Source organism: Pseudochaenichthys georgianus, chromosome 6, assembly GCF_902827115.2.
Source record: "Pseudochaenichthys georgianus chromosome 6, fPseGeo1.2, whole genome shotgun sequence".
NCBI classification, from domain to species: Eukaryota; Metazoa; Chordata; class Actinopteri; order Perciformes; family Channichthyidae; genus Pseudochaenichthys; species Pseudochaenichthys georgianus.
Window position 1 is genome coordinate 38883913 of NC_047508.1, and position 27865 is coordinate 38911777.

General features: G+C 41.6%; 1 protein-coding gene across 1 annotated transcript in view; it reads left to right on the top strand.

Annotated features, from left to right (window-relative positions):
* The window catches only part of LOC117447554 (unconventional myosin-IXAa-like), a 171935-nt gene that overhangs the window by 99343 nt on the left and 44727 nt on the right, over positions 1-27865 (top strand). Inside the window, 5 exon segments of the mRNA XM_034084284.2 lie at positions 2285-2385; positions 3224-3350; positions 9782-9871; positions 18654-18770; positions 19922-20056. Coding sequence (XP_033940175.2) covers positions 2285-2385; positions 3224-3350; positions 9782-9871; positions 18654-18770; positions 19922-20056 — 570 coding nt within the window.

Below are 27865 nucleotides of genomic sequence, written 5' to 3' on the forward strand. Positions count from 1 at the left end.
GTTATCATAATGCCTTCTTTCGTGTTATGTTAAGCTGGTTTGAATTGTGTTGTTATTACTAGGGGCCACAACATGGAAAGACATTTGCTTTGCTGTCCCAAGAGACACAATAAACACATGTTAATGTATCTCTCACTCATCTCACACTTGCAAAGGAAGCCTATAACGTTCCTAATTGTTGAACTACTCCTTAAACTTCGCTGACGCTTGTTCCCTCGGCTCCTCGTTCTCATATTTTTTCATATCCCGCCTCGCTGTTTGCTGACACGCTGTCTCCCACAAGGGTCTGTCAATGACCTCATCAGTCTGTGACCCCCGCTTCAATGCCATGATGTCACCGTCTTGACAAACCCATAAACCCATAAACCCATAAACACACACACTCACACTCACAGACGTACACACCGCAGCTCTTGACAGCTGTCTGAGCATCTGACCAGCCCTTTGGGTCTTTTTAACACTTGACCTCTTCCATTGGCTAATGTAGGGGGGGGGGGGGGGGGCTCGCTGCAGTAAATAGAGACACCCAGTGCTTTAGACGTGTGTGTATACAGACTCCAGATGCAACGTCTGGAGCTGAACATTGAAAATAAACCAATGTGAATTCATAAAAGATTGACTAAGATCCCAAAGGCCAAACATGTTCTGGATGTGTGCAGTCGGGTGTTTGGTTCTGGGCCGCTGTGGCTGTGCTGTTTTGTTTTAATGCATTTTGTGCTTGTTTTGGTGTCTATGGTTTATGGTCGTGTGGAATGTCTAGTGACGCGGTGGCATGCTGCTTTTGGCGCAGAATCGACAGGGTGCCTTGTCGACATAAATCATGATTAAGTCATGGTAAGTACGCCTCGGCTGGACGGCGCATTACTTTTAACTGGATCCATGAGCGAATCTGTTAAAAAGCTGCATGTGCTGCGTCAGCTGGGCTTGACTCAATTTGGTGTAATTCTGCACCAGAAGTGTTGCAACTGGCAAACAGTTCCACTTGTATGAGTGAGAAGAGATCCTTTGTTTAAAATCTGAAAGAAGAGCACATTGTTTCCTAATCATGCTTTCTCAAGAGGCACCAATAGCTACGGTTTTGCTTTTCAACCACAGTATTCCCTCGCAACAGGCCCAAATTGATCTCTTTATTTTCTCAACTTCCTTAAACGTATCGCATTGTGCTGCTTGGCACTGAGGTCTCACATACCCAGCCATTTGAAAATTGCCTTTTACACGGGTCTCGTCGCGGCTGGAGAAGCCTCAAAACCCCTTTGTTGCAATTGGAGAAGCTCGCAGGAGAAACACGCCGATTGTTGGCTCCGCACTTCCTGAGTAGTTCGGAGCCAGAGGAAAACAATGGAGAGGCAGAGGAGTGTTGAACGTTAAAGCGTAGAAGAAGAGGAGAGTGTGGATTATGGGCTCCTGAGTCTCCGCTCGCTGTGGTATGTGCTAATTACAGCCTGAGAGAGACATGCTGACCAACCGGAGGCCTGAGGAGACACACACACTGTCACTGTATACACACACATCTACATACTTCACTTTTTTCCTACGCTACTATCACTGTATGATGTTGCTGTCTACGAGTGACACAGCAATGCATTCATATGCTCACTAAGCGGGGTTTCCCCAGACAATGTGTTAACAAAGGTGACTTGTGTTTCATTTCCACTTCCAATGAATCTCTTCAAGCTACTATATCATTTGAGTAATTAATCGGTCATCTGCTGAGCTGAGTCAGATGGCCATCACTGCTAATACAGCTTAGCTTGTATGTGATGGTCTTATCCAATAAAGATGTGGTCTTTGCCGTCTGATGAGTAGGGTTGGAAACCGACTAACACATGAATTAAATCTTAGTCTTAAAACAAAAACTAGCAGTTATTAAACTTATCGACTTACAAGGGACAGCCCTAGTTCTACCTTAGATTAAATGATTACATGATGTGTATATTTTTGATATTTCATTTCATGGTGCAATAACTTCCTGATATATTAGCTGATGATATACAGGGGGAAACCCTGCTTGGTCACACATATTCACACACTCTTATGTATATTCTTCAGTACACGTGTACAGTACAGTAGATAGACTCATTCAGCTCGGAAACATTCGTCCACTCGTTTCACGAAGCTCCAAGTCGTCTTTATTTGCAGTGGAATAGTTTGGATTGTTTTCAGAAGGTTTAAGGCAGAAGTTTATATGTTAAAAATGTTTTTAAGAAATCCATTATGATACTGATGTCTCTCTCTTCTCCCTTTCTCTCTCTGTGTGTGTGTGTGTGTTTCCACCTGACACCAGCAGGACTGCTTCACAGTGGAAGGAGAGGATCTGAAGCATGACTTTGAGCGGCTGCAGCTCGCCATGGAGATGGTCGGCTTCTTACCCACCACACGCAAACAGTAAGATCAGCTGTCCAACTGTTGATTTATATAAATGACCGATTCATTTTATGGATAATCGTAAGACATAGAAACAAAGGCACCCACGGATAAAGAGATTTTCCAACTTGGTCCCAGTGTAATAGACAACAAATTCAACATAAAAAAACTAAACCAAGCATGATATCCAAACATATGTAACCACAGGACAACAACAACAAGCATTGCATCTGACTATAAATGTCTTACCTATGATCACAAAACCTCATCCCGGTCTGTAAAATCAGGGTCAGGTGGTTTACTGAAATGTATTTTATGTGGAAGATTTTTTCCGAAAGCACACACAAATCTATACTCTCTCTTTATGGGATTTTCGTTCCGGCACTGGTCAATAGTTTTGTATTTGATTAACAAACAAGAGTGGTATCGATCTTCTCATCCTACTTAATGAAAGATTACAAATAAGAGTACTGTATTACCCAAATGTTAAACTACTCCTTTTTCGGAGACACATAAGAGTCCCTAAAGTCATTAAAGTCATTTGTATTGAATATTTAAAAAGGTGTAGGTCAGGAACTTTTGTATAGTCATGTTCTTCGCTCGGCTTGAATCAGAAATTGTGAGTTTAACTTGCACCCTGTTCTGAAGTGAATAAACTCTTATAGATAGATATTTAATCAGATACAAAGTCTTTAGGATATAAAGAGACATCTAGTCGCAGAAAGGCCACAGGATGTTACCCTACAAGGTGTCCTGATAAAGAATCCCTGAGCAGAGAAACTGAATTCAAGTGGTAAAACATACTCAATAGGAAAATGTCTTAACAATAAGTGCCTTTTTTCTTCTTCGTCGTCTTCAGGATCTTCTCCCTGCTGTCAGCGATCCTCCACCTGGGAAACATCCGCTACAAGAAGAAGACCTACAGAGACGATTCCATCGACATCTGCAACCCAGAGGGCCTGCCCGTGGTCTCCGAGCTGCTCGAGGTGAGCGGCGCGATGCAGCGTTTCTATCACAAGTTCAGATGTTGGCCATTAGTAAAGGTCAAATCCATCACACACTGTGTACTGCTGTGGAATGGCAAGTTGACTTTTAATAATAATGCAGTTTTTATGTGGAAGTCCAATGGAAAAAGATTACTCTGTACATTGTGTCTCGCCGACTCCAAATACTTTGAAGGATAATAAAATGAAGAATTGGAGCAGGGATTTACCGCAGAGCTTGTTTTTCTCCCTAAATACTTTCTCTGCCATTTTGTCTCCAAAAGTGATTCTATTACACGCTTACTGGAGATACTTGAAACTCCACAGACTTCAACATCCACTAGAGTTTGAATGAGTTTTCCTTTTGCTGTGTTTTTTCTTCTTCAAACCCTGTGAGGCATTTTGCATCCTGATGCCAGGAGTACCTTCTGTAGGAAGGAGCCTTGAGAGAGCTCTCTGCACACGAGTACTGCTTGTTGTCAAAGAGCCGTCCAACCACCCGGCGCTTCAACTAAGTTCAGTTAGTTTTGAAGCTATTTTCAGACGTCTTGAGGTGCCGTGCTGCTGCGTGGGCGAGAGTGGGAACAGATCATTGTTGACTCAAATCACCTGCATGGTCACAGGATATTTAAATGAGTGTAAAAACAACAGTGAGATGTTTTGTAAAGCACTTATTTTTCACAAAGTGCTGATTATTTCTAGCTTAGCTGTTAAGGTCTGTCTGTAATGGATGCTTGTTGGCTGGTCAGTCTTGTCCTTGCTTGCACAATGCAATCATCACTAATATAATTGCATAGTTAGTTTGCCCAGTGGCGGAACTTTGTCTCTGTAAATAAAGTTCAAATGAAGTTTAGCCGACATCTGAATTCAACAACAATGTTTTGGTCAAACTGTAGAAGTAAATTGCCTCATAGATTACTTTACATGTGCATTGTGGGCTGTCTCACGCTGGTTAATTAATTTAATATGTTTTTATAACCTCACTTTTGTTGCATTATTTGTTGTATAATTGCACAATCAAAAAACGAAACACTTAAAAGCATTTATTTAGGCTTTGATCTGCGCATAATGTTTATTTTAATGACCTTAATCTAGAAAAATGTTGTAATTATCGTCCAAATGATGACCAGAGACGTTGAAAACGATTTCCTGGCTGGGTTAACGTGCGTTTACAAAGTGTATGATGTTATGGTGAATGTGTGTTCAATCTTGACACTGAGTGCAAACCACACACACACACACACACACACGCACGCACGCACGCACGCACGCACGCACACACACACACACACGCACACGCACACACACACACACACACACACACACACACACACACACACACACACACACACACACACACACACACACTTGTTTTCTGTGAGGACGGCTCAAACATCCACATGCTGTTCTGATTTTCCTCGGGGTCGAGGGATGGTGGCCAGTCCCCGTTACAAACTGCAACGATTAGCCGGATGTGCTTGTTGAGTCGCTGACAAAACAATGTCCGAAGTGTGCTGGAGCCTCCTGTCAACAGCCCGGCGGGATGTTATGACTGAGGAGGGCCGCTCTGGTTCCCCTTTAACATCCAGGCCGGCCTCTTCGACTCTCCACAGGTCCAGGGTTCAGTGACGTGGGCTCAGCCACATGTCGGCCACATGTTCGGGTTAGTGTTTTAAGTCCAAGTTTATTTGGATGTCTGTTAGTTGGTGCAATGGCTATTTGTCCCCACTCCCCAGGGACGTATAACACATTCTTAAAAGGAATAAGAAGAAAGAAGGAAAAACGAAACACAGCCTAATGAAATCAAACGAACAAAGAGAAACATTAAAACTGCATTTGGAGGGCGACCTGAACTCTTTACCGTGGCAACAGAACGTTTTAATGGGACAAAAGAGGGGTCAACCAATGGGAAATCACTTGTATTTCATGTGAGTAGTTTACTAAAAGGGCAGATACGTAAAGCATAAGCATTGGTTTTGTTTGATGCATGCAACAATTCTTTAAAAATATGTTTTCCAGAAATAATAAGTACACATTTTTGATGTTTATTGGAGAAATAAATTGGTAAATTGGTAAATAACGGTGAAATGGTTGCTTTCATTGAACTGCAACTTGACAGAAAAGCATTTACTATGATTTAGACGGCAAGTGCCTTTGAATTTATTTTCTAATTGAATTAGCTCGATGCTAACAGAAAGGATGTACCGACCAGACGGGCGCCATCAAAAGTACTTAGCACTTAGTCTTGATTGGTGATGCATGACTTCATTTGAAGACCCTTTGCATAATAGAAGATGCTAAATGACTTGTTGAGGTTTGTTGAAAGCTGTTATGCGTGGGTCATGCCAGACTGGAAAGCTCAGCTAAAGTGCACAAACAAGTGAAGTCGTAATATGAATGAGTAACCAATTGTTTAATCGGTCTGTACTTTGACTTTGACTTAATCTATAATTTCACTCAGGATAGGATGTGAGCTCTAAGTGTGGTATAAGTGATTGGCACCAGTGTGGATTGATGAATGAATAGGAATGAAACTAGTCAGGACTTCCTGTTTCCTGTGGATGTGGCACTGGAGGAGGAAGTAGACGGCTGATGGACGGCTGACGGACTGGATCCTCTGCGCGGGGGAATTGAGTGATTTGAGCTTACCACAAAACATTCCTGTGCAAACTGGTAACCGGTCCGCAGAGAGTAGCTTACTGTGACGACAAATCCCACTAAAGCCAGTTTCTAAGCCCAAGGCCCAAGGCCGAAAATATGCCGATTTTATTTTCCCTAGTTACCATTTCTGCAAAATATAGGAAGGTTACTCATTGCGATTATTTTGACTGGAGGATGGAGAATCTGTACCAATCAAGATTATTTTTTTAACAGGGACTTTCTGAAGCATCACAATAATTGCAATAGATGTTTTTTTTTTTTTTTAAATATTTAGCCTTTACCAAATATAACGGTTAATGAGATTTGGATATTGCACTAGTGCTAGATAGCAATTACAATACAATACCATCTAATTGCAACCCTTTCAATACATTTTCAATTCTATGAGCCTTTTTTAAGATCATGTCCAGCCTTCAGTGACATGTAATGTTAAACGCAGAACTGTTAGTGATGTCAAAGTTCATGCTCAGCTGTGATTGGTCCATTGAAACAAAGAAGTGGAGCTAATGATCTATGAATGTCGGTGTTTAACAAACATAGAAGATGGAGAACGGCATCTGTCAGACATTAGGATTTGCTCTGAATCAGACTCTTCATGTCTCAGGGGGGAAATAAATAAAAAAGGTTAATACAACAACAGCATCGCTGACCCCAGATCAGTGTTTACAAACTCCTGTGTGTTATGGCGTCATAGACGTGATCATAGGCGGAGCTGCGAGCCTGTTACCAAGCGACTAATACATGGACATGTACCGGCTAAAGACCAATCACCAGGCTGCAGAATAGGGATTACCATGCAGTGTGAAATGAAGTCTGATTATGCCACCCCCCAAAACACACACACACACACACACACACACACACACACACACACACACACACACACACACACACACACACACACACACACACACACACACACACACACACACACACACACACACACACACACACACACACACACACCCTTTCCCCCGTCTGTTTATGTTAAAGCCCGAACAAAAGGAGCCAGTTGACAAAAATAGATCCATAATGGTATTCGCTGTAACACTCTTGACTGTTGCACATGAAGACGTCAGACAATCACACCAAGACATGCTGCCACATGTACTCACACACACATAAAAACACACACACACACACACACTTGGTCTGAGCAGCATCTGGTCGGCCCACTCCCATAATCCCTATAGATGTAGAAGATGTGTGTGGTGACATCTGCTTCTCACTGTGGCCCGCGTCATCAATGGATCGTCTGGGGCCCCGTTTAGAGTCAGTGTGAACGCGCCACATAGTGTTGAACTGCACGTCTGTGCGAAAGGGGCAAGAGCCGTGGTTACGGGCTAATCTTGGCCAGCTGCGCGGGTTCAAAGCAGCAGAGCTATTGTGAGCAGAGGCTTAGTAGATTGTTAGGGATGAGTGATATGGATAAAGTCTTCTGTCATCAGGGTGATGTCTGCTGTGTGCCACTTTTTCCTGGAAAGTCAATTGAGAAACAGCTTATACTGTAGACAGAGATGAACACATGTGATACGTCTGTCTTTAAATAGCTTATACACTGAGGAAAGTATTCCACTCCAACCACATATATTAACTACATCATCATCTTGTTTGGGGAATGACATATTGTCCAATGGTATGCAATTGGACTCATTGTCCAGCCATGTGTCGTGTTTTAATGTACATAATACATATCTTTGATATTTGTCACATTGTGCACAGTACTTGCAAACAAATCATATGATACGAAATGTTATTTTCCTCTTATGAACATTACATTATACAGTATATACAGTATAAGTTATTTTAGTTAGAGGTTGGAGTCAGCTGCAACCTGGTAGATGTCAGCTGTTTTGTTTAACCATCACAACTATATGCCTTACTTGAATTCTGTATGTGGACATTTTTTATCCAAAGCGACTTACAATAAGTGCGTTCGACCAGGAAGACACAACCTTCAAGAAAACAGAATCATATAAGGTTTCATAGAGCCAAGTATTTCAAGTGCTACTCAACTGGCTTTAGATAAGCCAGTTCTTTATTAGTATATAAGTGCTTTGTTAGTAATTCTATCGCTCGAAGTGGAGTCGAAAGAGATGAGTTTTCAGTATGTGGAATTTTTTTTATGCCTGTTGCATTATGGGAAGTGTAAGATTCTGCATTATTTGGAATCAGACCCATACATGGATCTAAAAGTCTTTATATCTCGGCTTCTGCTGTTTGAATTGTACTCATTCCTTTTTTGATCTGTCTCCTGTGAGTCTTGCAGCGTTATGGAAGTGCAATATTACATTTCGGAGAACCCCTTTTAATAAAATCATACCTTTGGACATTATTGGACCGGGGCATAGCTGCATGTTTTTGTTCTTACTGTTCCCATGACTTCATCACTTTCACCCATCAAAAAAGGTTTATCACAAAAATAATCTCACAGCTCTCCGCAGAGACTTTTGGTATGATCAGTAGCCATGTTTAATGCTAACAAGGTTTGTTTTACTATTGATGCCGAGTGCAATCATTTGACTCTAATAAGTCACGACTTAAACATAAATCTCTCTGGCAACATGCTAGATCTCTAAAGCCCTTTTCCCACGGGACAAAAAAGAAATAACACCCACTAACATCTGGCTTTTGTCTTTAACGGAAAAGGTTACAATTTGCATTTACAGTATTCCTGGGACAAATCATGTATTAATTTTAACTCCTTTCATTAAATGCTATGATGTGGTTAAGTCAATACATGGTTTTCTAAAATGAATACCGTTTTGGACGAGTAATATCATTTATGTACAAACACAACAAAACACCAGACTCCATTGACAGAAACAGCCATTTTACCTCACTGATCTTCGTATAACACGTTTTATTTAAGCTCAACAGAAACAAGTTTAAACACGTCCAACAATCACCAACTCTGGTTTGTTGGTTTGAGAGAGAGACTAGTTGCAGATATGAAGATGAACAATTCCACTATTTACTTACCCTGCTATTATTTCTTGCTGCACAGACATGGCATCAAATGTTACACACCAAAAAAAGAACATACAGTATTACCACTTACAGTCAAACTGGGTGTGAAATCTAGTCGATCTCAAGTACCGTACTTTCCGGACTATAAAGCGCACCTGCATATAAGCCGCAGCAGCTAAATTGTCCGTCTGTCTTGCTCTCGTTCTGTCTCTCGGTTCCACTTTTACTTTGGCGCGCTACCTGTCTCACTCTTTTCCGGCCTCCAGCTTTTCCTGCTGGAGCCCGCCGCTTAAAGGTGGCGGGCGCGGACCGGTCATAGAGCCCATAGAGTTAAAGGTGGTTAATTGTACCTGTAAAATCCATAGATTTAGGAGGTTCCCTAGTGGCCGTTAGCTGTACAAAAAAAATGGGGAAAAAAGTCGCGGCTTATAGTCCGAAAAGTACGGTAAGCATTTGTAGCCGATAGTTTGGCTACGAAGTGCCTCAGCTGTAGAGGAGACTCTGTGTCTGTGTGTGTTAAGCTGTGGAGTTTTTCTGGGGAGTTTGTTGTGGTACTTCCCCAGCCCCCCACCACTCCTCTCTGTAAGGCTCTTTTGATAGAGGGCTCTTCCTTTGCAACTTCCTGCTTCCTGTCGAGGCAAGGAACAGGAACAGGGCAACTCGTCTTCTAGAAACGGGAAAGGAATCAATGTTTTAGGCAGGTTCTCCTGTGCCTAAAAAGCCTACATATAAGAGCACGTGTTGGTGGAATAATTAGGCACCAAACCCTGACCTTGTCCTTTTGTCTTTGTGTCCCTCATCAGGTCAAAGAGGAGATGCTGCTGGAAGCTCTGACCACCAGGAAGACGGTGACTGTCGGAGAGAGGCTCATCGTACCCTACAAACTTGCTGAGGTAACATTTTGTATTCCTCACAGCATTTACATACAGCATCGACATGTGACATCTACCTACCTGAGTCTCAACTACCCAGACTGTATCTGACCTTTAAAGTGTCCTAAAACAGATGACATATTACTGGTAAATCCCCTTACTATGTCATTGCACCTTTTTGAAAATGTGCCTAACATTGGCGGATATATTTAACACATACAGTATTACCACTTACAGTCAACATGGGTGTGAAATCTAGTCAATCTCAAGTAAGCATTGGTAGCCGATAGTTTGGCTAGGAAGTGCCTCAGCTGTAGAGGAGACTCTGTGTCTGTGTGTGTTAAGCTGTGGAGTTTTTCTGGGGAGTTTGTTGTGGTACTTCCCCAGCCCCCCCCCTCCCCCTCCCACCACCTCTCAAAGGCTCTTTTGATAGAGGGCTCTTCCTCTGCAACTTCCTGCTTCCTGTCGAGTCAAGGAACAGGAACAGGGCAACTTATCCCACGTCCATACAGCCTCTGCACTCAGCCACATCTACCTCCATTGGGCTTTAGATGACTGAGAAAGATCCCCATCATTTGGGCAATGATCGCATGATAAAAGTGTCTCTCTTGAAAAGGTCTAAAAGCACAGGGCTCTAAATCACATCATGTCTGCCATTGTTTTTCTGCCATACAGTGTTTTCTTTGTTTATCTTTCTGTCCCCAAAGCTTTTGATGGTTGATCATGGAAGTGAAATCACTCCAGCTCTTGTGTGTGCAAGGAAAGGCTACTCAATAGACAGTTACGCTACTCAGTTCAATCCCCCCCATCTGATCTGAGTGTTAGTTTAGCCCAACAATGGTAGCTCCCGCTCTCACCCCCCCATCCTTACAGTCATGTGGTGTGGTCTCCGGAATGTGCAACCTCCTCTGGAATATACAGTAATGAGTCCAAAAGCCAGATCCGGAGGGTGTCTTTCTTTCTCTGTCAGTTACAAACACAAACATTCCCCTTTTTGTGACTATCTGTGTAACAAACACTCGAAATCCTCGACAACAGCCGCCCTATAGCTACGATAAGCGCTGTCATGCAGGTTATGGTGTCAAGTCATGGAAGTTCCCTCCTGTCCTTCACAAGGTCGTGTTATCTTGGACGGAGCAAGAGTTAAAGGGATATAGTTAGACCTGGAGAGAATGAGGCGGCGACCTTTCGATCTCTGAAAGTCCCCTATTGACCGAAAAGGAAAAGATTGAGAAAACAAGATACCATGTAGCTAACGGGAAACCCCCCGTCTTATGACTTGTCACCATACTGTAACTGTTTTCTATCGCTTTCCCAGTAATAGTTTTTGTTCAATTTGGGGAAGCAACACAAGCTGCTAATGGACTGCACTGAAGTGGATTTTCAGTTTTCAAGGTATGCCATCTATGCCGCTCCGTTCTCCAATATTCAGCATTTCCAAGTTTAGTGGATGCGCTGGGATGAAAGGGCGCTTTTGCTGAAAAAAAGCTTCCTGATATACCTTCAAAACAACAATGCTTTGCAACAAGGGATCCCTTTTTTACACACAGTGCATTTTGTCTAATGATGAATCACGGATACATACATATTAATTTTAAGTGGGTTTAAAAAATAAAGTCCTTTTGAACATTAAAGCATGGAGACATGTCACAGTAGAGACACACGATACACATTTGAACCTGAGAATGGATATAATATGTCCTCTTTAAGCCACCTTAGGTTAAGTTAGCACGCAATGAGGACCTACAACAGTAACCCACTAATTTGCTCTATGTATTCTCCAGCCAATAACCTGTAACTTAACCAACACATGTGTCTAACCCCAGCTCTTATACTTAAATAAACCTAAAGCTTTAATCCTCAAAAAGACTCAAACAGGCTTTTAAAAAGGGAATATCGGCCAAACGACCCTCTCCTTTTATTATAAATCCTCACTCCCTATAAATCTGAAATTGGTTATCAAAAAGATGAATGTATAACCGCCCACACACACCCGGAGAGCATTGCAAAGAAGACCTGCTCTGATCTGACTCAGGGGCCATGGGAGAGAACTGAGGCCACCTGTTGAATCCATAACACGCCTGCTTTCATTCAAAGGAAATGTGGAGAAAAGAACCTGGCAATTGTTACCGCTTCTTCTCAGAAATGAATTCTTCCTACTTGGATGAGGAAGGTTGAGTAAGTGTGCTAGGCAGCTGTCCCACAGTTAGATGTGGAGGCTTTGGCTCGTGACCTGCTGAACCTCGGTGGGCTGCAGAGTGGAGGAGCTGGTTTTCCCCCAACTTCAGCCAATAAGATGTCTGGATTCATTGGATGGGCCGTGGTTGAGTCAGGTGGAATGCATTTGTGAAACACTTGGGTTTGAGTAGTAATGAGAGTAAAACTATTTCCCATTTCATGCAGGGAAACTGCTCGGAAACCTCAAAGGAAATCATAATCTGGATTTTGTTAAAGTGTTTCAGCTTTACTCAAAGAATGAATGTGTCGTCACAGTGCATTTACGTTTTCAATCCAGCTTTCACATTTCTTTTTTTCAAGCTTCCCGCCATTTTGTTTTTTTCTTCAAGCCTTGATAATATGTATTGCACATTAAAGAAACATGTTGTGTTAATCAAAAAGGCCCCCTGCTGCTCAGATTTGATTAATCTAATAATGTTTTAGAAGAAAAGAAGAAACATGGTTTATATTTTCAGCTATGCTCTGAAATGCTCTGAAATCCGGGATCATTGCCTTTCTGTCGTGTATCGTCCATATTATTCACATTTGACACAATAGCCTCAGCTGTACTTTGCTGGATGATTAGCAAATTATTATATGAGCTTTTTTTGTCGACTGTAGATTTTTTATCTTGTCAAATTGTGAGCTCAGTCACTGTGCATTTAGACCTCGTTGAGAGACTTAAAACTGAAACCAATAATGGAGACTATTATTACATGACATGTTACTTGTTAGACGCTTTTATCCAAAGCGACTCACAGACTCAATACTGTGGGCAATCCCACAGGAGCAACTTGGGGTGAAGTGTCTTCAGGGACACAACGACATGCTGGCTCCAGTGGGGTTTGAACCTGATCCGAACACCGACGCTCAATCCACTGCACCACACGCCTCCACTATAACTATATCAACATATGGTGTTATGTTGAGGCCAGGGGTTTATACAAACCAAGGCTTTACCAGGGTATAACCTTGCTTAAAATAAACACCTGTATTAAGTTATCATTGATAACATTTATGGTGAAATGATGGGGAATTCCAGCTTTCTGTCGGCCATGCTGGGCGATAATAATGTCAACCTTTGTGGTTCAGCTCGAGTTTGGAGAAATGTATAGTATTTCAGGCCTGGAGAAGAAAGAAAGAGAGTGTGTGTGTGTGTGTGTGTGTGTGTGTGTGTGTGTGTGTGTGTGTGTGTGTGTGTGTGTGTGTGTGTGTGTGTGTGTGTGTGTGTGTGTGTGTGTGTGTGTGTGTGTGTGTGTGTGTGTGTGTGTGTGTGTGTGTGTGTGTGTGTGTGTGTGTGTGTGTGTGTGTGTGTGTGTGTGTGTGTGTGTGTGTGTGAGCCCAGGTTTATTAAGATAAGGCGTGATGTCAGACTTTGACATATTAGATGGTGGCTCAAGATAATCTGACTCCACCACTTCCTTCGTCCCGTTTAAAGACAGACATGCAGTGGAAGAGAGGTGGGAGCAACACATTCATAAAGGTTTCAAATGCGTTGAAGTTCCTAGTCATAATGAGAGTGGAAAGGTAATCACCCATTGCTTAGGGATTGTAAAATATAATGAAGGTACACTGATAGAGAAAAACAACAACTCCATAAATATAAATTAAAAACATGTGCAGCATATTGTGGTGAAACACACGAAACGTCCTGCAGCGAGGAAGCCAGCAGGCCACGTGCAGCGTGAGCTCATGCTGCTATTTCACACCTCCTGCTGTTTCCAGGAGAGAGAGAGAACTGGAAAGAAAGAGTTTAACAACAATTCCCATTCTTGAGCGAAGCCTTATAATCACCAACACCGGCTCTTACTAACAGACAGTTTACAAAAGTCTCTGATAAAGTGATTATTGTGTCAGTTTCTTGGGTGGCCCTCCAGCAAAACATGTTCTACCCATTTGCTGCGTGCCCTGTTCCCTCCTAGTTCCTAACTGGTCCCATTGTGGTGAATAATTAAGTTACATTGCAAACACAGAGACAATTCATGCCCAGTGAGCGCGTCAAATGTTCACATCTCATCCGGCAGTCCCCTGAGTTCCTGCTGAAGCATTTAAATTGTCATCAAACGTTGTATTATTCATAACAATCTTACATAACTTTGTGGGAGCAGGAACGTCACAAGCTAAAAATATGCATAACAATCAATAATGCAAAAGTGAGAGGCGGCTTTTATAATAAACCGTCATCACGGCTGTTGGCGGTGTTTCTAAGGGTTATCCGGTTCAGAGTCCCACACATGCCTTTTAACGAGGGGAATATGTATGTTTTTATTATTATATAACTGATCTAGGACCTGTATTCACAATCATAACTAATGTTCCTCGAGTGATTGTGTGCCAGCTTTTGTTCGTTGTCTCATAAAGCTTCAGACCTACTTCCTCTCACCCTTTTGGTTTGTCTGAATGTGCTTCCCTCTCAAACAGGGATGTCTCAGTGTGCTGCTGATATTTTTAGTTTAATCTTCATTTAATCGGGCAAATCAATTAAAGCACATGTTTCAAACCCAAGGCCCGGGGGCCAAATCAGGCCCGTGGTGGATTTAATTTCGGGCCGCAGGTTAATTTCTTATTACTATTAGATCTGGCCCGTCGGTATATTGCACGCACACCTTCACTCCATCCTGAGGGTCTCCTCCGCTCAGAGCCTGAGCCCAAACATTGATGACCTTGCACCCGAGATGAGATGCCAACTATCTGCTTGAACTAGCATCACAGAGCAGCAACCTGAGTTTAATGGATGTTTCCTTCTGCACTTTCTTTCTTGCGACAACAGGGCAGGTTTGGTTTTTTCTTTGAGGGGAATAGTTTTTTTGAAGCTGTTGTTGGCCTGAAAAATATAATCATAAGAAATGACTCAGATTATTTAATGTGTAATGTTGTTTTGATAGGCAATCATTTAAGCTTTGTTAGTTCCAGGTTTAATATGTGCAAATAAGTTCATTCAATAAACATTGAACCAGTCCGGCCCTCGACCAGTACAGATTTTTTGATTTTGGCCCACTGTGTATTTGAGTTTGACATCCCTGAATTAAAGGATAGGTTGAAGTATGTCTAAAAACAAGAAATATGCCTATGGGATGATTCATTCCTAAATACATTTCAATGTAAGTGATAAGGGACAGACACCATAGGCTGTGTGAAAATATATTCCACTGGACTTTTTTTTTAAGGCAGACGTAAAAACTGTGAGCATTTCTAGTTAAAATGCTATGTTTTCAGCGACTGTAATCTTAAGAACATCTATTTATATTATTTATATGTGTTTTGGGAATAAGCAGGCACACTAAGAGTTTGGTCAAGGAATCTGAAAATAGAGTCCTATTTTGATTGTGAATCCCTTTTCTCCATTCAATCTACTACCATGAGTATAACAAATCAAATGTATAAATCCACGGAGAGAGATGACGTCCCGTATTTAATCCTGCACTACCAAAGCGCCGATTTCATTTCTCCAATTGGTGGAAATAGTCTTCCTCCTAGAAATACTGGAATCACAAAACAAATCTGCACTGGAACCAGGCTGCATGTGTCTGCAATGTAGCACTGATAGAGATTTTTGCAAAGTTCACAGTATAGAAAACTGAAGGACGAGGAAGAAAATTCGAGGAGTGAGGATGAAGATAAGATGTTAGAAATTAACTTACATGCAGATGTCCGGAGCATCCTATTGAGCTGTTTGGAAGGATGGTAATGTTTAACATAAATTACACATGTGTTGTTAATTCAGACTTGTTTATTTGACAAACAGGTGCACATAATTAAACATCCTGTTGTTGTGTAGTGTCTGTACTTGAGATAAAAACACAACACAGGTCAATCAGTTTACTTATAAGGTACAATTGTGAAATCCAGGGTACCTTTCTCTTTTTACAGGGTCTTTTAGAAAGTGTGATTCTGTGTGTTTTCACTTACGTAGTCTCTTCCTGATTTCCCATTTCTTGTTTCAATCCCTGTTAAATGAAACTGTGATTGGATTAGTCTCTTCAAATTGGGATCTCTGTTTTAATGCAAAGTTATTTCGGGGCTCCTGCCATGAAAATGTTTGACCTAGTTAAACAGACCAAGTCTTGTTCCTCTCACCATTCAATCATAACACGTTTTGCTGCCAAACACCATGCACTGATGTCCAAGTCTCCATTTAATTCTGCTTATGTTAGCTTAGCATGCCTTTCATCATGCCTAAAGAGAAAGCATAGTTGCTCTTTGGCTTGTAGAGGTGTAATAAATGGCTCCTTTTGGCAGCGTTGTTTTAATGGATCAAAAAAGGCGTTCCATAAAAAGAGTTGTTCAAATAGTGATCTGCAGGTCTGGAGGCACTTAAAGCTCTGGCTCCTGAATGAAAACACCTAAAATATTACAACACTTCGTACAGCAAGGCTCCTGAACAAGTGAACATATTATGAACAGTAACTCAGAGTCACGAGCAGCGCGGGAGCATTAACACAGGCCGTGTTTAGCCTATAAATAAAAATAAGCTGATGTCATTAATCCTTTGACAATGTATTAATCACAACAGCCTGGTATTTCCCATCTCTAAATCACAGATGTATAGTTGATTTCAGACTGCTAGCATTGATGAACTTCAGCTAAAAGGTAGGCTACTTTTGTCCCTTGAGAAAGATGAATGCTAGCTAATGTTCGCAGCCTGGTGCTAGTGTTGATAATGATGTATCCTAATAAACATATTGTTGATGTATGGTTCTTTATTAGCTAGTTTTTTATAAGAAGGTGAGAGGAGAAGATTGATAGCATTCTCATGTGTATAAGATAATGCTAAATATGAACCAGCTGGCAATTAGCTTAGCATAAAGACTGGACGCAGTGGGACAAAGCTAGCCTGGCTTTGTCACAAGGTAAAACACAACACATGCACCTTAGCTAACTCTTCATAAAACCACCAAAAAACGGTCTCTTTCAAAAAAGAAAAAGATATGTTTCAACTTTACTAAGAGAACCAGTTGAGCAGTTTCCCCTACTGCTAGTTTTTATGGGAAGCTAAGCTAATAGCCTCCTGGCCATAGTTTGAAATGTACCATACGGATGAGATTGGTATTGATCTATTTGATCTAATTCTGGTAAGGGAGTACATTTAATATTGAGCCTGATACTTAAGGATTTATAATCAATAAAATGTCAATAAATACTCAAACCCAACTCAAGGTGCATCAGTGGCGGTTCTAAACCAATTTGACTGGGGGGGGGCAGTTATTTTCTGAGGGGGGCACAATAAATGCAAGACGAAAAAGAGAACTAGACAGTATCAAGTAACTGCGCATAAGAAAACAATGCAATACAGTTATTGGTATTTGTTTCAGTACACTTATTTATTTCAGATAGATCTTATAGTTATTACTGTTAGCTTCAGCTTAAGTTATAGTACAATGTTTGCACTAACATCATATTTATATAAAAATAAAAACAATGAACAGTTACATCTCTACTTTACATCTATAATTACACGGATACAATAGTTTAAATCACCTTCAATTATCGTGGTAGTCTCTCGAAACGTAGGTTTCAATCAGTCTTTCTTGGATGCAACAGCCTCTGATGATCCGAGATGAAAAGTGTTTGTTTTTCGCGCGCTTCAGCCGGACAGTGAAAGTGAGTGCACCGCTCTAATCGGTCCTAAGTGCACCGCTCTAATGTGTCCGACTAGAATGACGAATAACGTTAGTTCCGCCTATTCCGTCATTCAATAAATCGTGTAATAAATCATAAATGTTTCATTTTTTTCACTTTTCATTTTTAGGGGGGTCAGAGGTCAGTGTTAGGGGGACACTGGCCCCCCCTGCCCCCCTAGAACCGCCCCTGCGGTGCATTCAACAGCAAATGTTGCGTATTTCTTTCTCCTTATAAATGACCTAAACACTTGTTGGCAATTCATTATAGTCTTCAACTAATTAATTGTGTGAGTAATGTGTGAAACAGATTTTATTGTGGCCATATCAAATTAACAACAGTCCTATTTTTGATTCAAAACACTTTCCTTTCCAGTTTTTCACCACAGTATTTCAGAGCTGTCTCTGCTCTGCTTTTCCTTGTATTTTCGTTCACTTTGTTCCCTCAGTGACTCCCATCAGATGACTCAGCCTCTCCCTGAGAGAGCAGTTCATTAGACCTCTTCTCTGCCCATTTCACACGTTTAACATGACACTGATCCAGTTCCCGAGAGGAGAGAGGGAACCATTATTGTTGTGGTTGTGGAGAAGCGCTGACATCAGTTGGCGGGTGTTTGTGTTTGATGTAGTAAAGTCGGCAGGTTCCTGTAATACAACGGCCACCCTGCAGAATGACTTTGCGCCACGCTGTTGAAAAAAACGGCAGCACACAACAACCATACACAAGGGAAATAAGTCAGTAAACAAAAAGCAGAAACATTTAACTGGTTGCTGGGCATTTAACACTTGCGGGCAACCATAGAAACACTGGGAAATCAAAAAGGTTGAGCAGCAGCTGAGAGTTACTCAGTGAGGGTGAGGAGATTGATAACACAGTTTTGGTTCCTGATTCAGATTTAGAAATCCATATGATTTGGATCATGAAGAAACTGACGTGTATCTGTGTGTGTTCTTTCTTTTTTGGTTAGGCGGGCACGGTGAGAGACTCCATGGCCAAGTCCCTGTACAGCGCTCTGTTTGACTGGATCGTGTTCAGGACCAACCATGCTCTGCTCAACAACAAGGACCTCGAGGACAACTCAAAGGTAGGGGGGAACACAAACACATATATAAGTACACACACACACACACACACACACACACACACACACACACACACACACACACACACACACACACACACACACACACACACACACACACACACACACACACACACACACACACACACATATACACACACACACACACACACACACACGTATTTTCTCAAATATATATATAATGAGTAACATAAACAACATTTTCACCCCATAAACTGCTGTCATGACTTGATTCTCTGCTATGGCTTTCTCAGTGTGAAATAAAAAGTCCACTGTGTGTGCGTGTGCGTGTGCGTGTGTGCGTGTGCGTGTGTGTGTGTGTGTGTGTGTGTGTGTGTGTGTGTGTGTGTGTGTGTGTGTGTGTGTGTGTGTGTGTGTGTGTGTGTTGGAGTGGCAGCTGGCAAGTAAACCCTGTGGGTGCATCGAAAGGATTAGAAAACAGTGTGTGTGGATGTGTGTTTCTGTGAGTGTGTGTGTGCCAAGAACATTTGGGCAGATGGCATCAGGTTCCCCTCAGCTCAGTTTACCCCCTGCGGCCCTTGGTGTGTGTGTGTGTGTGTGTGTGTGTGTGTGTGTGTGTGTGTGTGTGTGTGTGTCTGCATCCCTTGGCACTCACATCATGTGTGCGTGTGTGTGTGTGTGTGTGTGTGTGTGTGTGTGTGTGTGTGTGTGTGTGTGTGTGTGTGTGTGTGTCCTCTCTCTCTGCTGTCAGGGGGTCGATGAGGTTGCACTTTCCTGTCAAGGTCATTGTTCTGATGTACAGATAACAGTTTATATATGTGTGTGCTCATGTATGTTTTTACTACATTGCCCTTCAGAGAGAAATAAAACACGGCTGGAAAAAATTAATTTGAATTGGAAACAGCTTTTACGGCCCATTTCATAATTAAAGGCAGCCTTTGAGTGGACACCTCCTTCAGATGGTGCATGTTAATGAAATATGATGTCATGGATCTTATTGACACCCAGGGGGCAACCGGGTCACTGGAGCTGTGAAGAAAAGGCATCAAACGAAACACAATACAAATATCTCTAAATAATTAATTGTTGCTGGATGGTTTTGTTTTAATATCCTGATCCTATAAATATGTAAAGTATTAATGGAAACTGAGCTGTCTGCGTTTTTCCTCCAGACCCTGTCGATAGGAGTCCTGGACATCTTTGGCTTTGAGGATTATGAGAACAACAGCTTTGAACAGTTCTGCATCAACTTCGCCAACGAACGACTGCAGCACTACTTCAACCAACACATCTTCAAATTGGAGCAGGTAGGGTTTCATGTTCTACCTCTCCTCTACTCTCTACTCTTTTCTCATTCCCTCTTCGTCCATATACACACGAAAAGTAATGCAACAATTTGTATATAAGCCGCTTCATTGTGGGCAGCCTTTAAGGAAGTCAGATGAATCATAATAGTATAAGTAACTAGTATAAGTCGGCATAAGGAAGAGGTTGTGGAGAATGGATGGGTAAAAGACAACCAGGATTTAAACCCTTTAGACTGCGGTTCACGTCTCGTGTGAAACCCGAAGATAATGTTGGCTTATTTTAACACATTTTTGTCAACTTACGTATTTAGATAAGTTACATACGTAAACATATGCTAGTTATATGCAACATAAACCCCATGCAATTAGTTTTGATGCCTTAGCATATTCTGCACTTCAGGCGCCCTAATCGCTTCTGGTGTATTCGTGGAAAAAAACACACAAAATAGCTTCTCGTAAAAAAAGATAATATCAAGCAAACCGTGAGAAGACATGTTATTGTACTCCCATACTGAATTCTCCTCTTTCCTCAATGCCATTTTGCCCATGTTATACCTTTCAGACCAATGTTATTGTTGCCTCTGTCATTGCATTTTGTATTTTGCTGCCTCTATGACGATGTTTACAACATTCAAACATTCTTTGTAAAGTGTGTGTTAAAAAAGGCCTTCATGGTTTTGATTGATTCAGCTGATGGAGCGATGGACTGACTGGAGTTGCGTCAAACTGGAACAAAAAGATTACCTGTTTATCAGATGCGTGTGAGGAGCTGCTTTTGAATTGCTGTCCATGCTTTGTTCAATATTTTTGGAAGGCCACTTTGCCCCTGACATTACAGTAGAAACGTCTGTAATTATGTAGCTCGGTTAAGTTTGCACGCACATTCATAGAAACTAGAAAGTCAGAGGAAGGGAGCTGAATTACCAGAAGAGGCTGTCAGGCCGGGTAAGGGTGCAGGAGACCAGGGGTGTTTCTCAATGTCGAGTACGCTTGCTTGGTAGCACATGTCTTACGAGCGTCTTGCTTCAGAAGCGAGGCAAGAATACTTCCTGGAACAGGCAAGCAAGTGTGCAAGTGTGCGTCATACGAGAGGCCCCGCCTTACATTTTCCGCCACAGATTTGGGGAAATTGGTCCGTGCGCAAAGCATTGTGGGGATTTTAAGACCGCAGAGTCTACTCATGTGCAGCCTCGAAATGTCTCCAAACGAAGTACGCCGGGCTCGGTAGAATTCCAAGTATGCTGGACATTGGAACAGTCCTTCGGCGGCACTCGATAACGTAGTATGCTTGAAATAGTGTCTCTGGAGCAGCTTTACTCGACATTGAGAAACACCCAAGGAGAGCTAACATTGTCCAAAGTTTTAGTTTTAGTTTTTTCTCCCACTGGCTTTGGTGTGCTCGTTTATGCCTCTGTCTGGCCCCCTTTTATTTAATTTTAAATAATCTAGTGTCATTTCATCACTGTTTATCAAAGAGACACCAGCTTCATTGCACTCAAAAGGAATATTACTGAAGCACTTCTATATTATGTATTCATATATTCTCATTTACTCAGATACCCACTGCTTAAACACCTAATATTCAGTGAGCATGTTTGATTTATTTTGGTCAAATAATATCAATTGAACAAGCGCGAGATCAGTGAGAGGGAAAGAGATCAAGGACGCTTGGAGGAAATAGTGAGACTCAATCAGTGGGAGACTGTCGCCTCTTGTCGTCTTCATTCTGAATTCTGATTGGCTGTGGCAAGTTAGCAGGCGGGCAAATCGCTGAAGGCAGAATGAGGAGAAGAACAGAGTGTAAAAAGAAAAGAGAGCAGTGTGTCTGTAAACGAGCGCAATAACGTCCCTTCAGTCTCCATGAAGATCACATGATGCTGTTATCTGTTTCTGACAGTTAGCCCTCAGGGTCCACACACACACACACACACACACACACACACACACACACACACACACACACACACACACACACACACACACACACGCTCTGCAGGATGTAACATGCACTAACAAACAGGTTGAGTTACTGTTAATGAAACATTGATGGTTAAGCACTCTATGGCTTCAGTGTTAGATGTTCTGCTGTAGAAGCTAATGGTTATGCAAAGTTAAAATAAGGACACAGTGGAAGCAGCTGCCAATAGGAAATACATATGTGAGCACTCTCGCTTAAAAACGTCCTTAGATTAAGATAAGAATCCTATTTTATTTGTCGTGTTTATTTGTTTATTATCATTCATACAATTATAGGAATAAAGATTCTGTGATATTATTCTAATCAACTGATGCCAATTATAAACACAGGTACAAAAGTGTATTAAAAACTAAATGCAACTTCTAGTCAGGCTTTGGGAGCGGTCGTTTACATACGTTTTTAAAAATGCGTTTATCTGCCCAATTATTAAGATCCACCTAAAAATATAATGACTTATTTCCTTCTTACGTTTCAGTCCCCTTACATACGCGTTACAAAGATACAATGAAACTTGTGGAAACAAATGATATTATTTCATTTTAAAGAGGACTGTTTTTATCATTTATGAATTTAACATGTAAAGTGTTCTTGATCACCTTTTGAAAGCGCTCTATAACAGTCAAACTATTTACTGTCATAAAACATGTACATTTAATTCAAATCAACATCTAAAAGGCCTCTGATACTAAGTCATTCTGGTTTCCTGATGGTGTTGTGTCTCCGTGGCAGCAGGTGCTCGTGACGGCTGTCTGAACCTTTCACTTGAGGGTTTTTGTTCCCGTGTTATGTTCAACTAATAAGTGTCAAAGTGCCTCTGAGACCTCGCCCTCGCAGGACTCTGCCCAATATTGTTCCAGGAGAGTTCACGTTTATTATCCTTTAATCACCGGGGTCCTCCCAACCTTTGGCCCCCTGCCTCTCTTGAGTTTATTTGACAGGACACCAGTTGAGGCGGCCCCTCAGAGGCAGGTTGGTAGAGCTTCCTAATCGAGGGTTTCCAGATCTGAACTGATTTGTGTTTGTTTGAATAAAGTTTAGCAGTTCACGCCACAGGCCCCCCTCAGTTTGACGTCAAGTGGAAAGATAGAGCTCCACACCTTGGGTGTTTCTCAATGTCGAGTATGCTTGCTTGGTAGCACATGTCTCCCGAGCGTCTTGCTTCAGAAGCGAGGCAAGAATACTTCCTGGCATTCGGAAAACAAAGAGTGGAACAGGCGAGCAGGTGTGCGTCACATGAGAAGCCCCGCCTTACAATCTCCGCCACAGATTTGGGGAAATTGGTCCGTGCGCAAAGCATTGTGGGGATTTTAAGACCGCGGAGTCTACACATGTGCAGCCTCGAAATTTCTCCCAACGAAGTACGCCGGGCTCGGTAGAATTCCAAGTATGCTGGACATTGGAATAGTCCTTCGGCGACACTCGATGACGTAGTATGCTTGAAATAGTGGCTCTGGAGCAGCTTTACTCGACATTGAGAAACAGCCCTTGTCTGATGCTTTATGTTGAACCTTTAACCGCTGCACTCAAAATGCAGACGCTTTCTTTTACAAAAACCCTGTGAGCTAAGTGATGCTAGTCATGCTGAAGTCTTTGGTGAGTTTTCAACCAATTTATCAGGAAGTTTAAATGAAAATAAGAAGCTTTTTGATTAAAATGTCCTCAATATTTTAAATGTATTTACTTGGAATCAACAGAAATGCCCTTTGTGAACTTTATCAGTGTTGCTTTAATCCTTTTCTACATATTTACTGAATATGAAACCAAAACATTCACTATTACACTATTAAGTGTTTTATTCACTTTGTTAAGATTACAGTGATCCCTCAACTGGAAATATAGTGTTTCACTCTTATCATATATATAGGTACATTTATTGATAGGTGTCAGGGCAAAGAACGCATGTGTGGCTTCAATGCCTTGCTCAAGGACACCTCTCGAGCTACCAGTCGACACGCTGTATTTTTGGTCCGATCGGGACTTGAACTAGTTACTGCCGCCCCCAGTAGTTTGTTTATATGTATATTTGTCAGGGTTGAGCGAAGCAGGCAGGACCCAAATGCAGGTTTAACTGAAAAAATACCTTTATTTCAAGGATACAACGAGACATACAGAGCAGAACTCTCCCCCTGTGGACACATAAAAAAACAAGAACAAGGATCTCACAAAGACTAACAGAAAAAGCAGAACCTAAATGCACACAGGACTAATCAAACAAACAAGACACAGGTGAGGAGGGAGGAGAAAACACAGGGGCACCAGGTGAACACAATCGGGTGATCAGGCAGGAGGGAACACAGAGACAGGAAGCAACAGACAAGACAGGGGTTGAACACTTTTCAAACTAAAACAGGAAACCAAAAAGACAGATCTACACAGGACAAAAATAAAACACAGACAGATTGTCATCTTTACTACATCAGAAATTAGTAGGAGAAAACCCATGCTACTGACTCTGGTTCTTGTGGTTTCAATGTGGTACCTTCGGCATGCCGTCCCGTCTTTTAGGGGTAAACATCAGTTAAGTCGTCTATCTAGAATAAAGAGAACTTCAGCGTCTGATGATCTGATCACGACCAAATGTATTTATTTGAACAAGCGTGAACCACTGCTTCCTCTTTGTCCGTCATTCTGACTTTGAGAGGTGATTTTCCATCAGGGGGATTTTCCTCCTCTCGTTCCTCCGGGCTTTACTCCCCTCCAACCAATCAGTTGGTCTTATCAGCAGCGAGTGTGTTTACCTTTGGAACAGCGGCCAAAGCTAATAGGACCACACCAACCACAACCTGCTGTGTGTGTGTGTGTCCTAGCATTACTATACTTGTGGGGACCATCTGTTTATACAGTCACGTGTGGGGACTCACCTCCCTTATGGGGACAAAATGGAGGTCCCCATGAGGGGAATTATTAATTTTAGGGTGAAGACTTGGTTAGGTTTAGGCGTGTGTTGGTTATGGTTAAGGTTAAGATAAGTCTCCAGGAAATGCATGTAAGTCAATGTACTGTCCCCTGAAGTGATGTATACGTGTGTGTGTGTGTGTGTGTTGTGTGTGTGTGTGTGTGTGTGTGTGTGTGTGTGTGTGTGTGTGTGTGTGTGTGTGTGTGTGTGTGTGTGTGTGTGTGTGTGACTCAAGTGTTTACACGCAACATGCCGATTGGTGCTTGATTTCTTCTCAATATGTGAGGACGATATCAGAGTTAAAGAGAAAACATGACAGCCACCGCCTTAGGCAAACGCGTGTCATGTTTGTCTTGTGAGGTATCTGTAAAGAAATAAAACACATGTGGAAAGGTTTACCTTCATCTGATATAAAGGGAGACTTCTGCCGTTCATTGAGTTCATTGTCCAGGAGTAATTCATAGGGACTGCCAGATTGTAATTAAATGTGCCTTTGTTCATACGGATCAAGCAGCTAGTAATTCATAGATTGTAAAAACAGAGTTCTTTGTTTTGATGCAGATTTTCAGATTTCTTGATGTATATTTTTCATGCTGGTGAAAAAAGGTCCAGCTTTTTCTAGTCAGATCACAAAACTCAGAGTTAAAAGAGGCCTTATTGTGCTTTTTGGAGTTTTCCTTTCCTGTAGTGTGTTTTATGTGTTTCATGGTGTGCAAAGGCTAAAATCCCACATTGAGAAACGCCTCCATTGGACTCCTTTGTTTACACCTTTATATATACAGTCTATGGTTTACACGTAACATAACGATATCACTACGTAACACTCCCGCTTCTATTGGCTAGCGCTCCAACACAGTATACGTGATAAGGGGCGGGATATCTCTAAGCGGTTGCACAATCACAACAGAGCCGGCCAGCTAACCAATCAGAGCAGACTGGGCTCTGGTTTCAGACAGAGGGTGAAAACAGGTTGCAGTACAGGCAGTATGAGAAAAATAAAGATGTTTTTGAACATTAAAGCACGGAGACACGTCATAGTGGCACAAAATACTTATATGACACCTGAACGGAGCATCATAGGGTCCCTTTAAATGTAAGAAGCCAAACATATGTGAAATTGAATTTCAAAATGTTCCCCAAACACAACCAAAATACAATTATGATTTAAATCAGGAACTATCGAGACAAAGAGAACGTTAACAAGATTAGGAGTCTGTTCTGGTTCTTCCTTCAATTGAATCAAATCTTATCCAGGCTTCAGTGATGTAATGCATTTGCTTTTGTTTCAGTTAGTTGTTTTGCTAAATCAGAAGCAACACTGAACCAGATAAAGCAACTACAGTATACTGTCCCAGTTTATAAAATGCACCTTGTTTTTGGGGCATTACATTAAAGCATGTAAACATGTCAGAGTAGAGGCCCAACATACAAGTCTGAACCTCAAAATGACCACGCAGCCAGCTTGTCTTTTTCTTGCACTGTATCTACGTCTTTGTCAGTTTCAAACGTTTTTCCCTCCGTGTGCTTTAAAAACACACCAGAACTTGCTCTCATGATTGCACCTCCTGTCTGCTCAGTAAAAACACTCTGCTGTCATAACAGGAGAGAAGGGCGCTGAGGGAGGGAGACATATATAAAGAAAGAAGAGATAGAGAGATGCTAACACAAACACAGCCTCTGTAACTCAGAGCTCAATAAAAGATGGAGGGACGGCCAACCTCAACGACCGCAGCACAACTCGCTGCTTTCTTCAGCTCAGCAGGAAGTCTTTCAGCTATTATTGCTCGCACATATCTATGTGCATCTGCGTCCCAAAATGTGTCATGTCTCTCTTTACTTAATATTATTTTTGGTCAGTGGAAACTTTAAAGCAGGGGTGTCAAACTCAAATACACTGTGGGCCAAAATAAAAAAAATGGGTACTAGTCGAGGGCCGGACTGGTTCAATGTTTATTGAATGAATTTATTAAATGAACTTATTGCACATATTAAACCTGGAACTAACAAAGCTTAACTGATTGCCTATACAACAACATTAAATAATCAGTTGCATTCATTTCTTATGGCTCTATCTGCAGCTTTTCCAGAGTCATTTCTTATGATTACATTTCTCCACAGGCCAACAACAGCTTCAACAAAACGATTTCCCTCCCAAAAAAAAACAAAACATGCCCTGTTGTCGTGAGAAAGAAAGTGCGACAGGAAACATCCATGTAAGCTCAGTGTGCTGCTCTGTGATGCTAGTTCAAGCCAGATACTTGGCATCTCATCTCGGGTGAAAGGTCATCAATGTTTGGGCTCAGGCTCTGAGTGGAGGAGACCCTCAGGACTGAGTGAAGGTGTGCGTGCAATATACCGGCGGGCCAGATCTAATAGTAATTAGAAATTATCCGGCAGGCCGAAATTAAATCCACCAAGGCCCTGATTTGGCCCCCGGGCCTTGAGTTTGACACATGTGCTTTAAACTTTTAAAGGATCAGTTTGCTAATATTGCAAGTGTTTTGGACACTAAAGGAAACATCCTCTTACAAATGTTAACCCTACATATGATGGACGTCAGAGACTGTCAAAAGAAGTCCTTTTAATTAAGTAAGTGAAGCAGTCTAAATGTTGAATGAAAGTAAAGTATTAGAATCAAATTATACTTAATGTACCACAAGATTATTGGATTATAATTCATTTGTAAGCATTGTATAAACATTGTAGCTGGTAAAGCACTTGTGGATAGTTTGACCTTCAACAATGCATCATGATGGTCACATGAATAATCTGAATCTGCATAACAACTAAGTTCTGACGTTTTTATGCTGAAGTAGAAAGTGAAATTGTTGCCTCTATATACTAATGGATTATTAAAATAAAGTTGTGCGTCTTACTGTAACATTGTACTGGACTCAATTCAAACTTCAAAGTTTTAACCAAGCCTCAATATGAA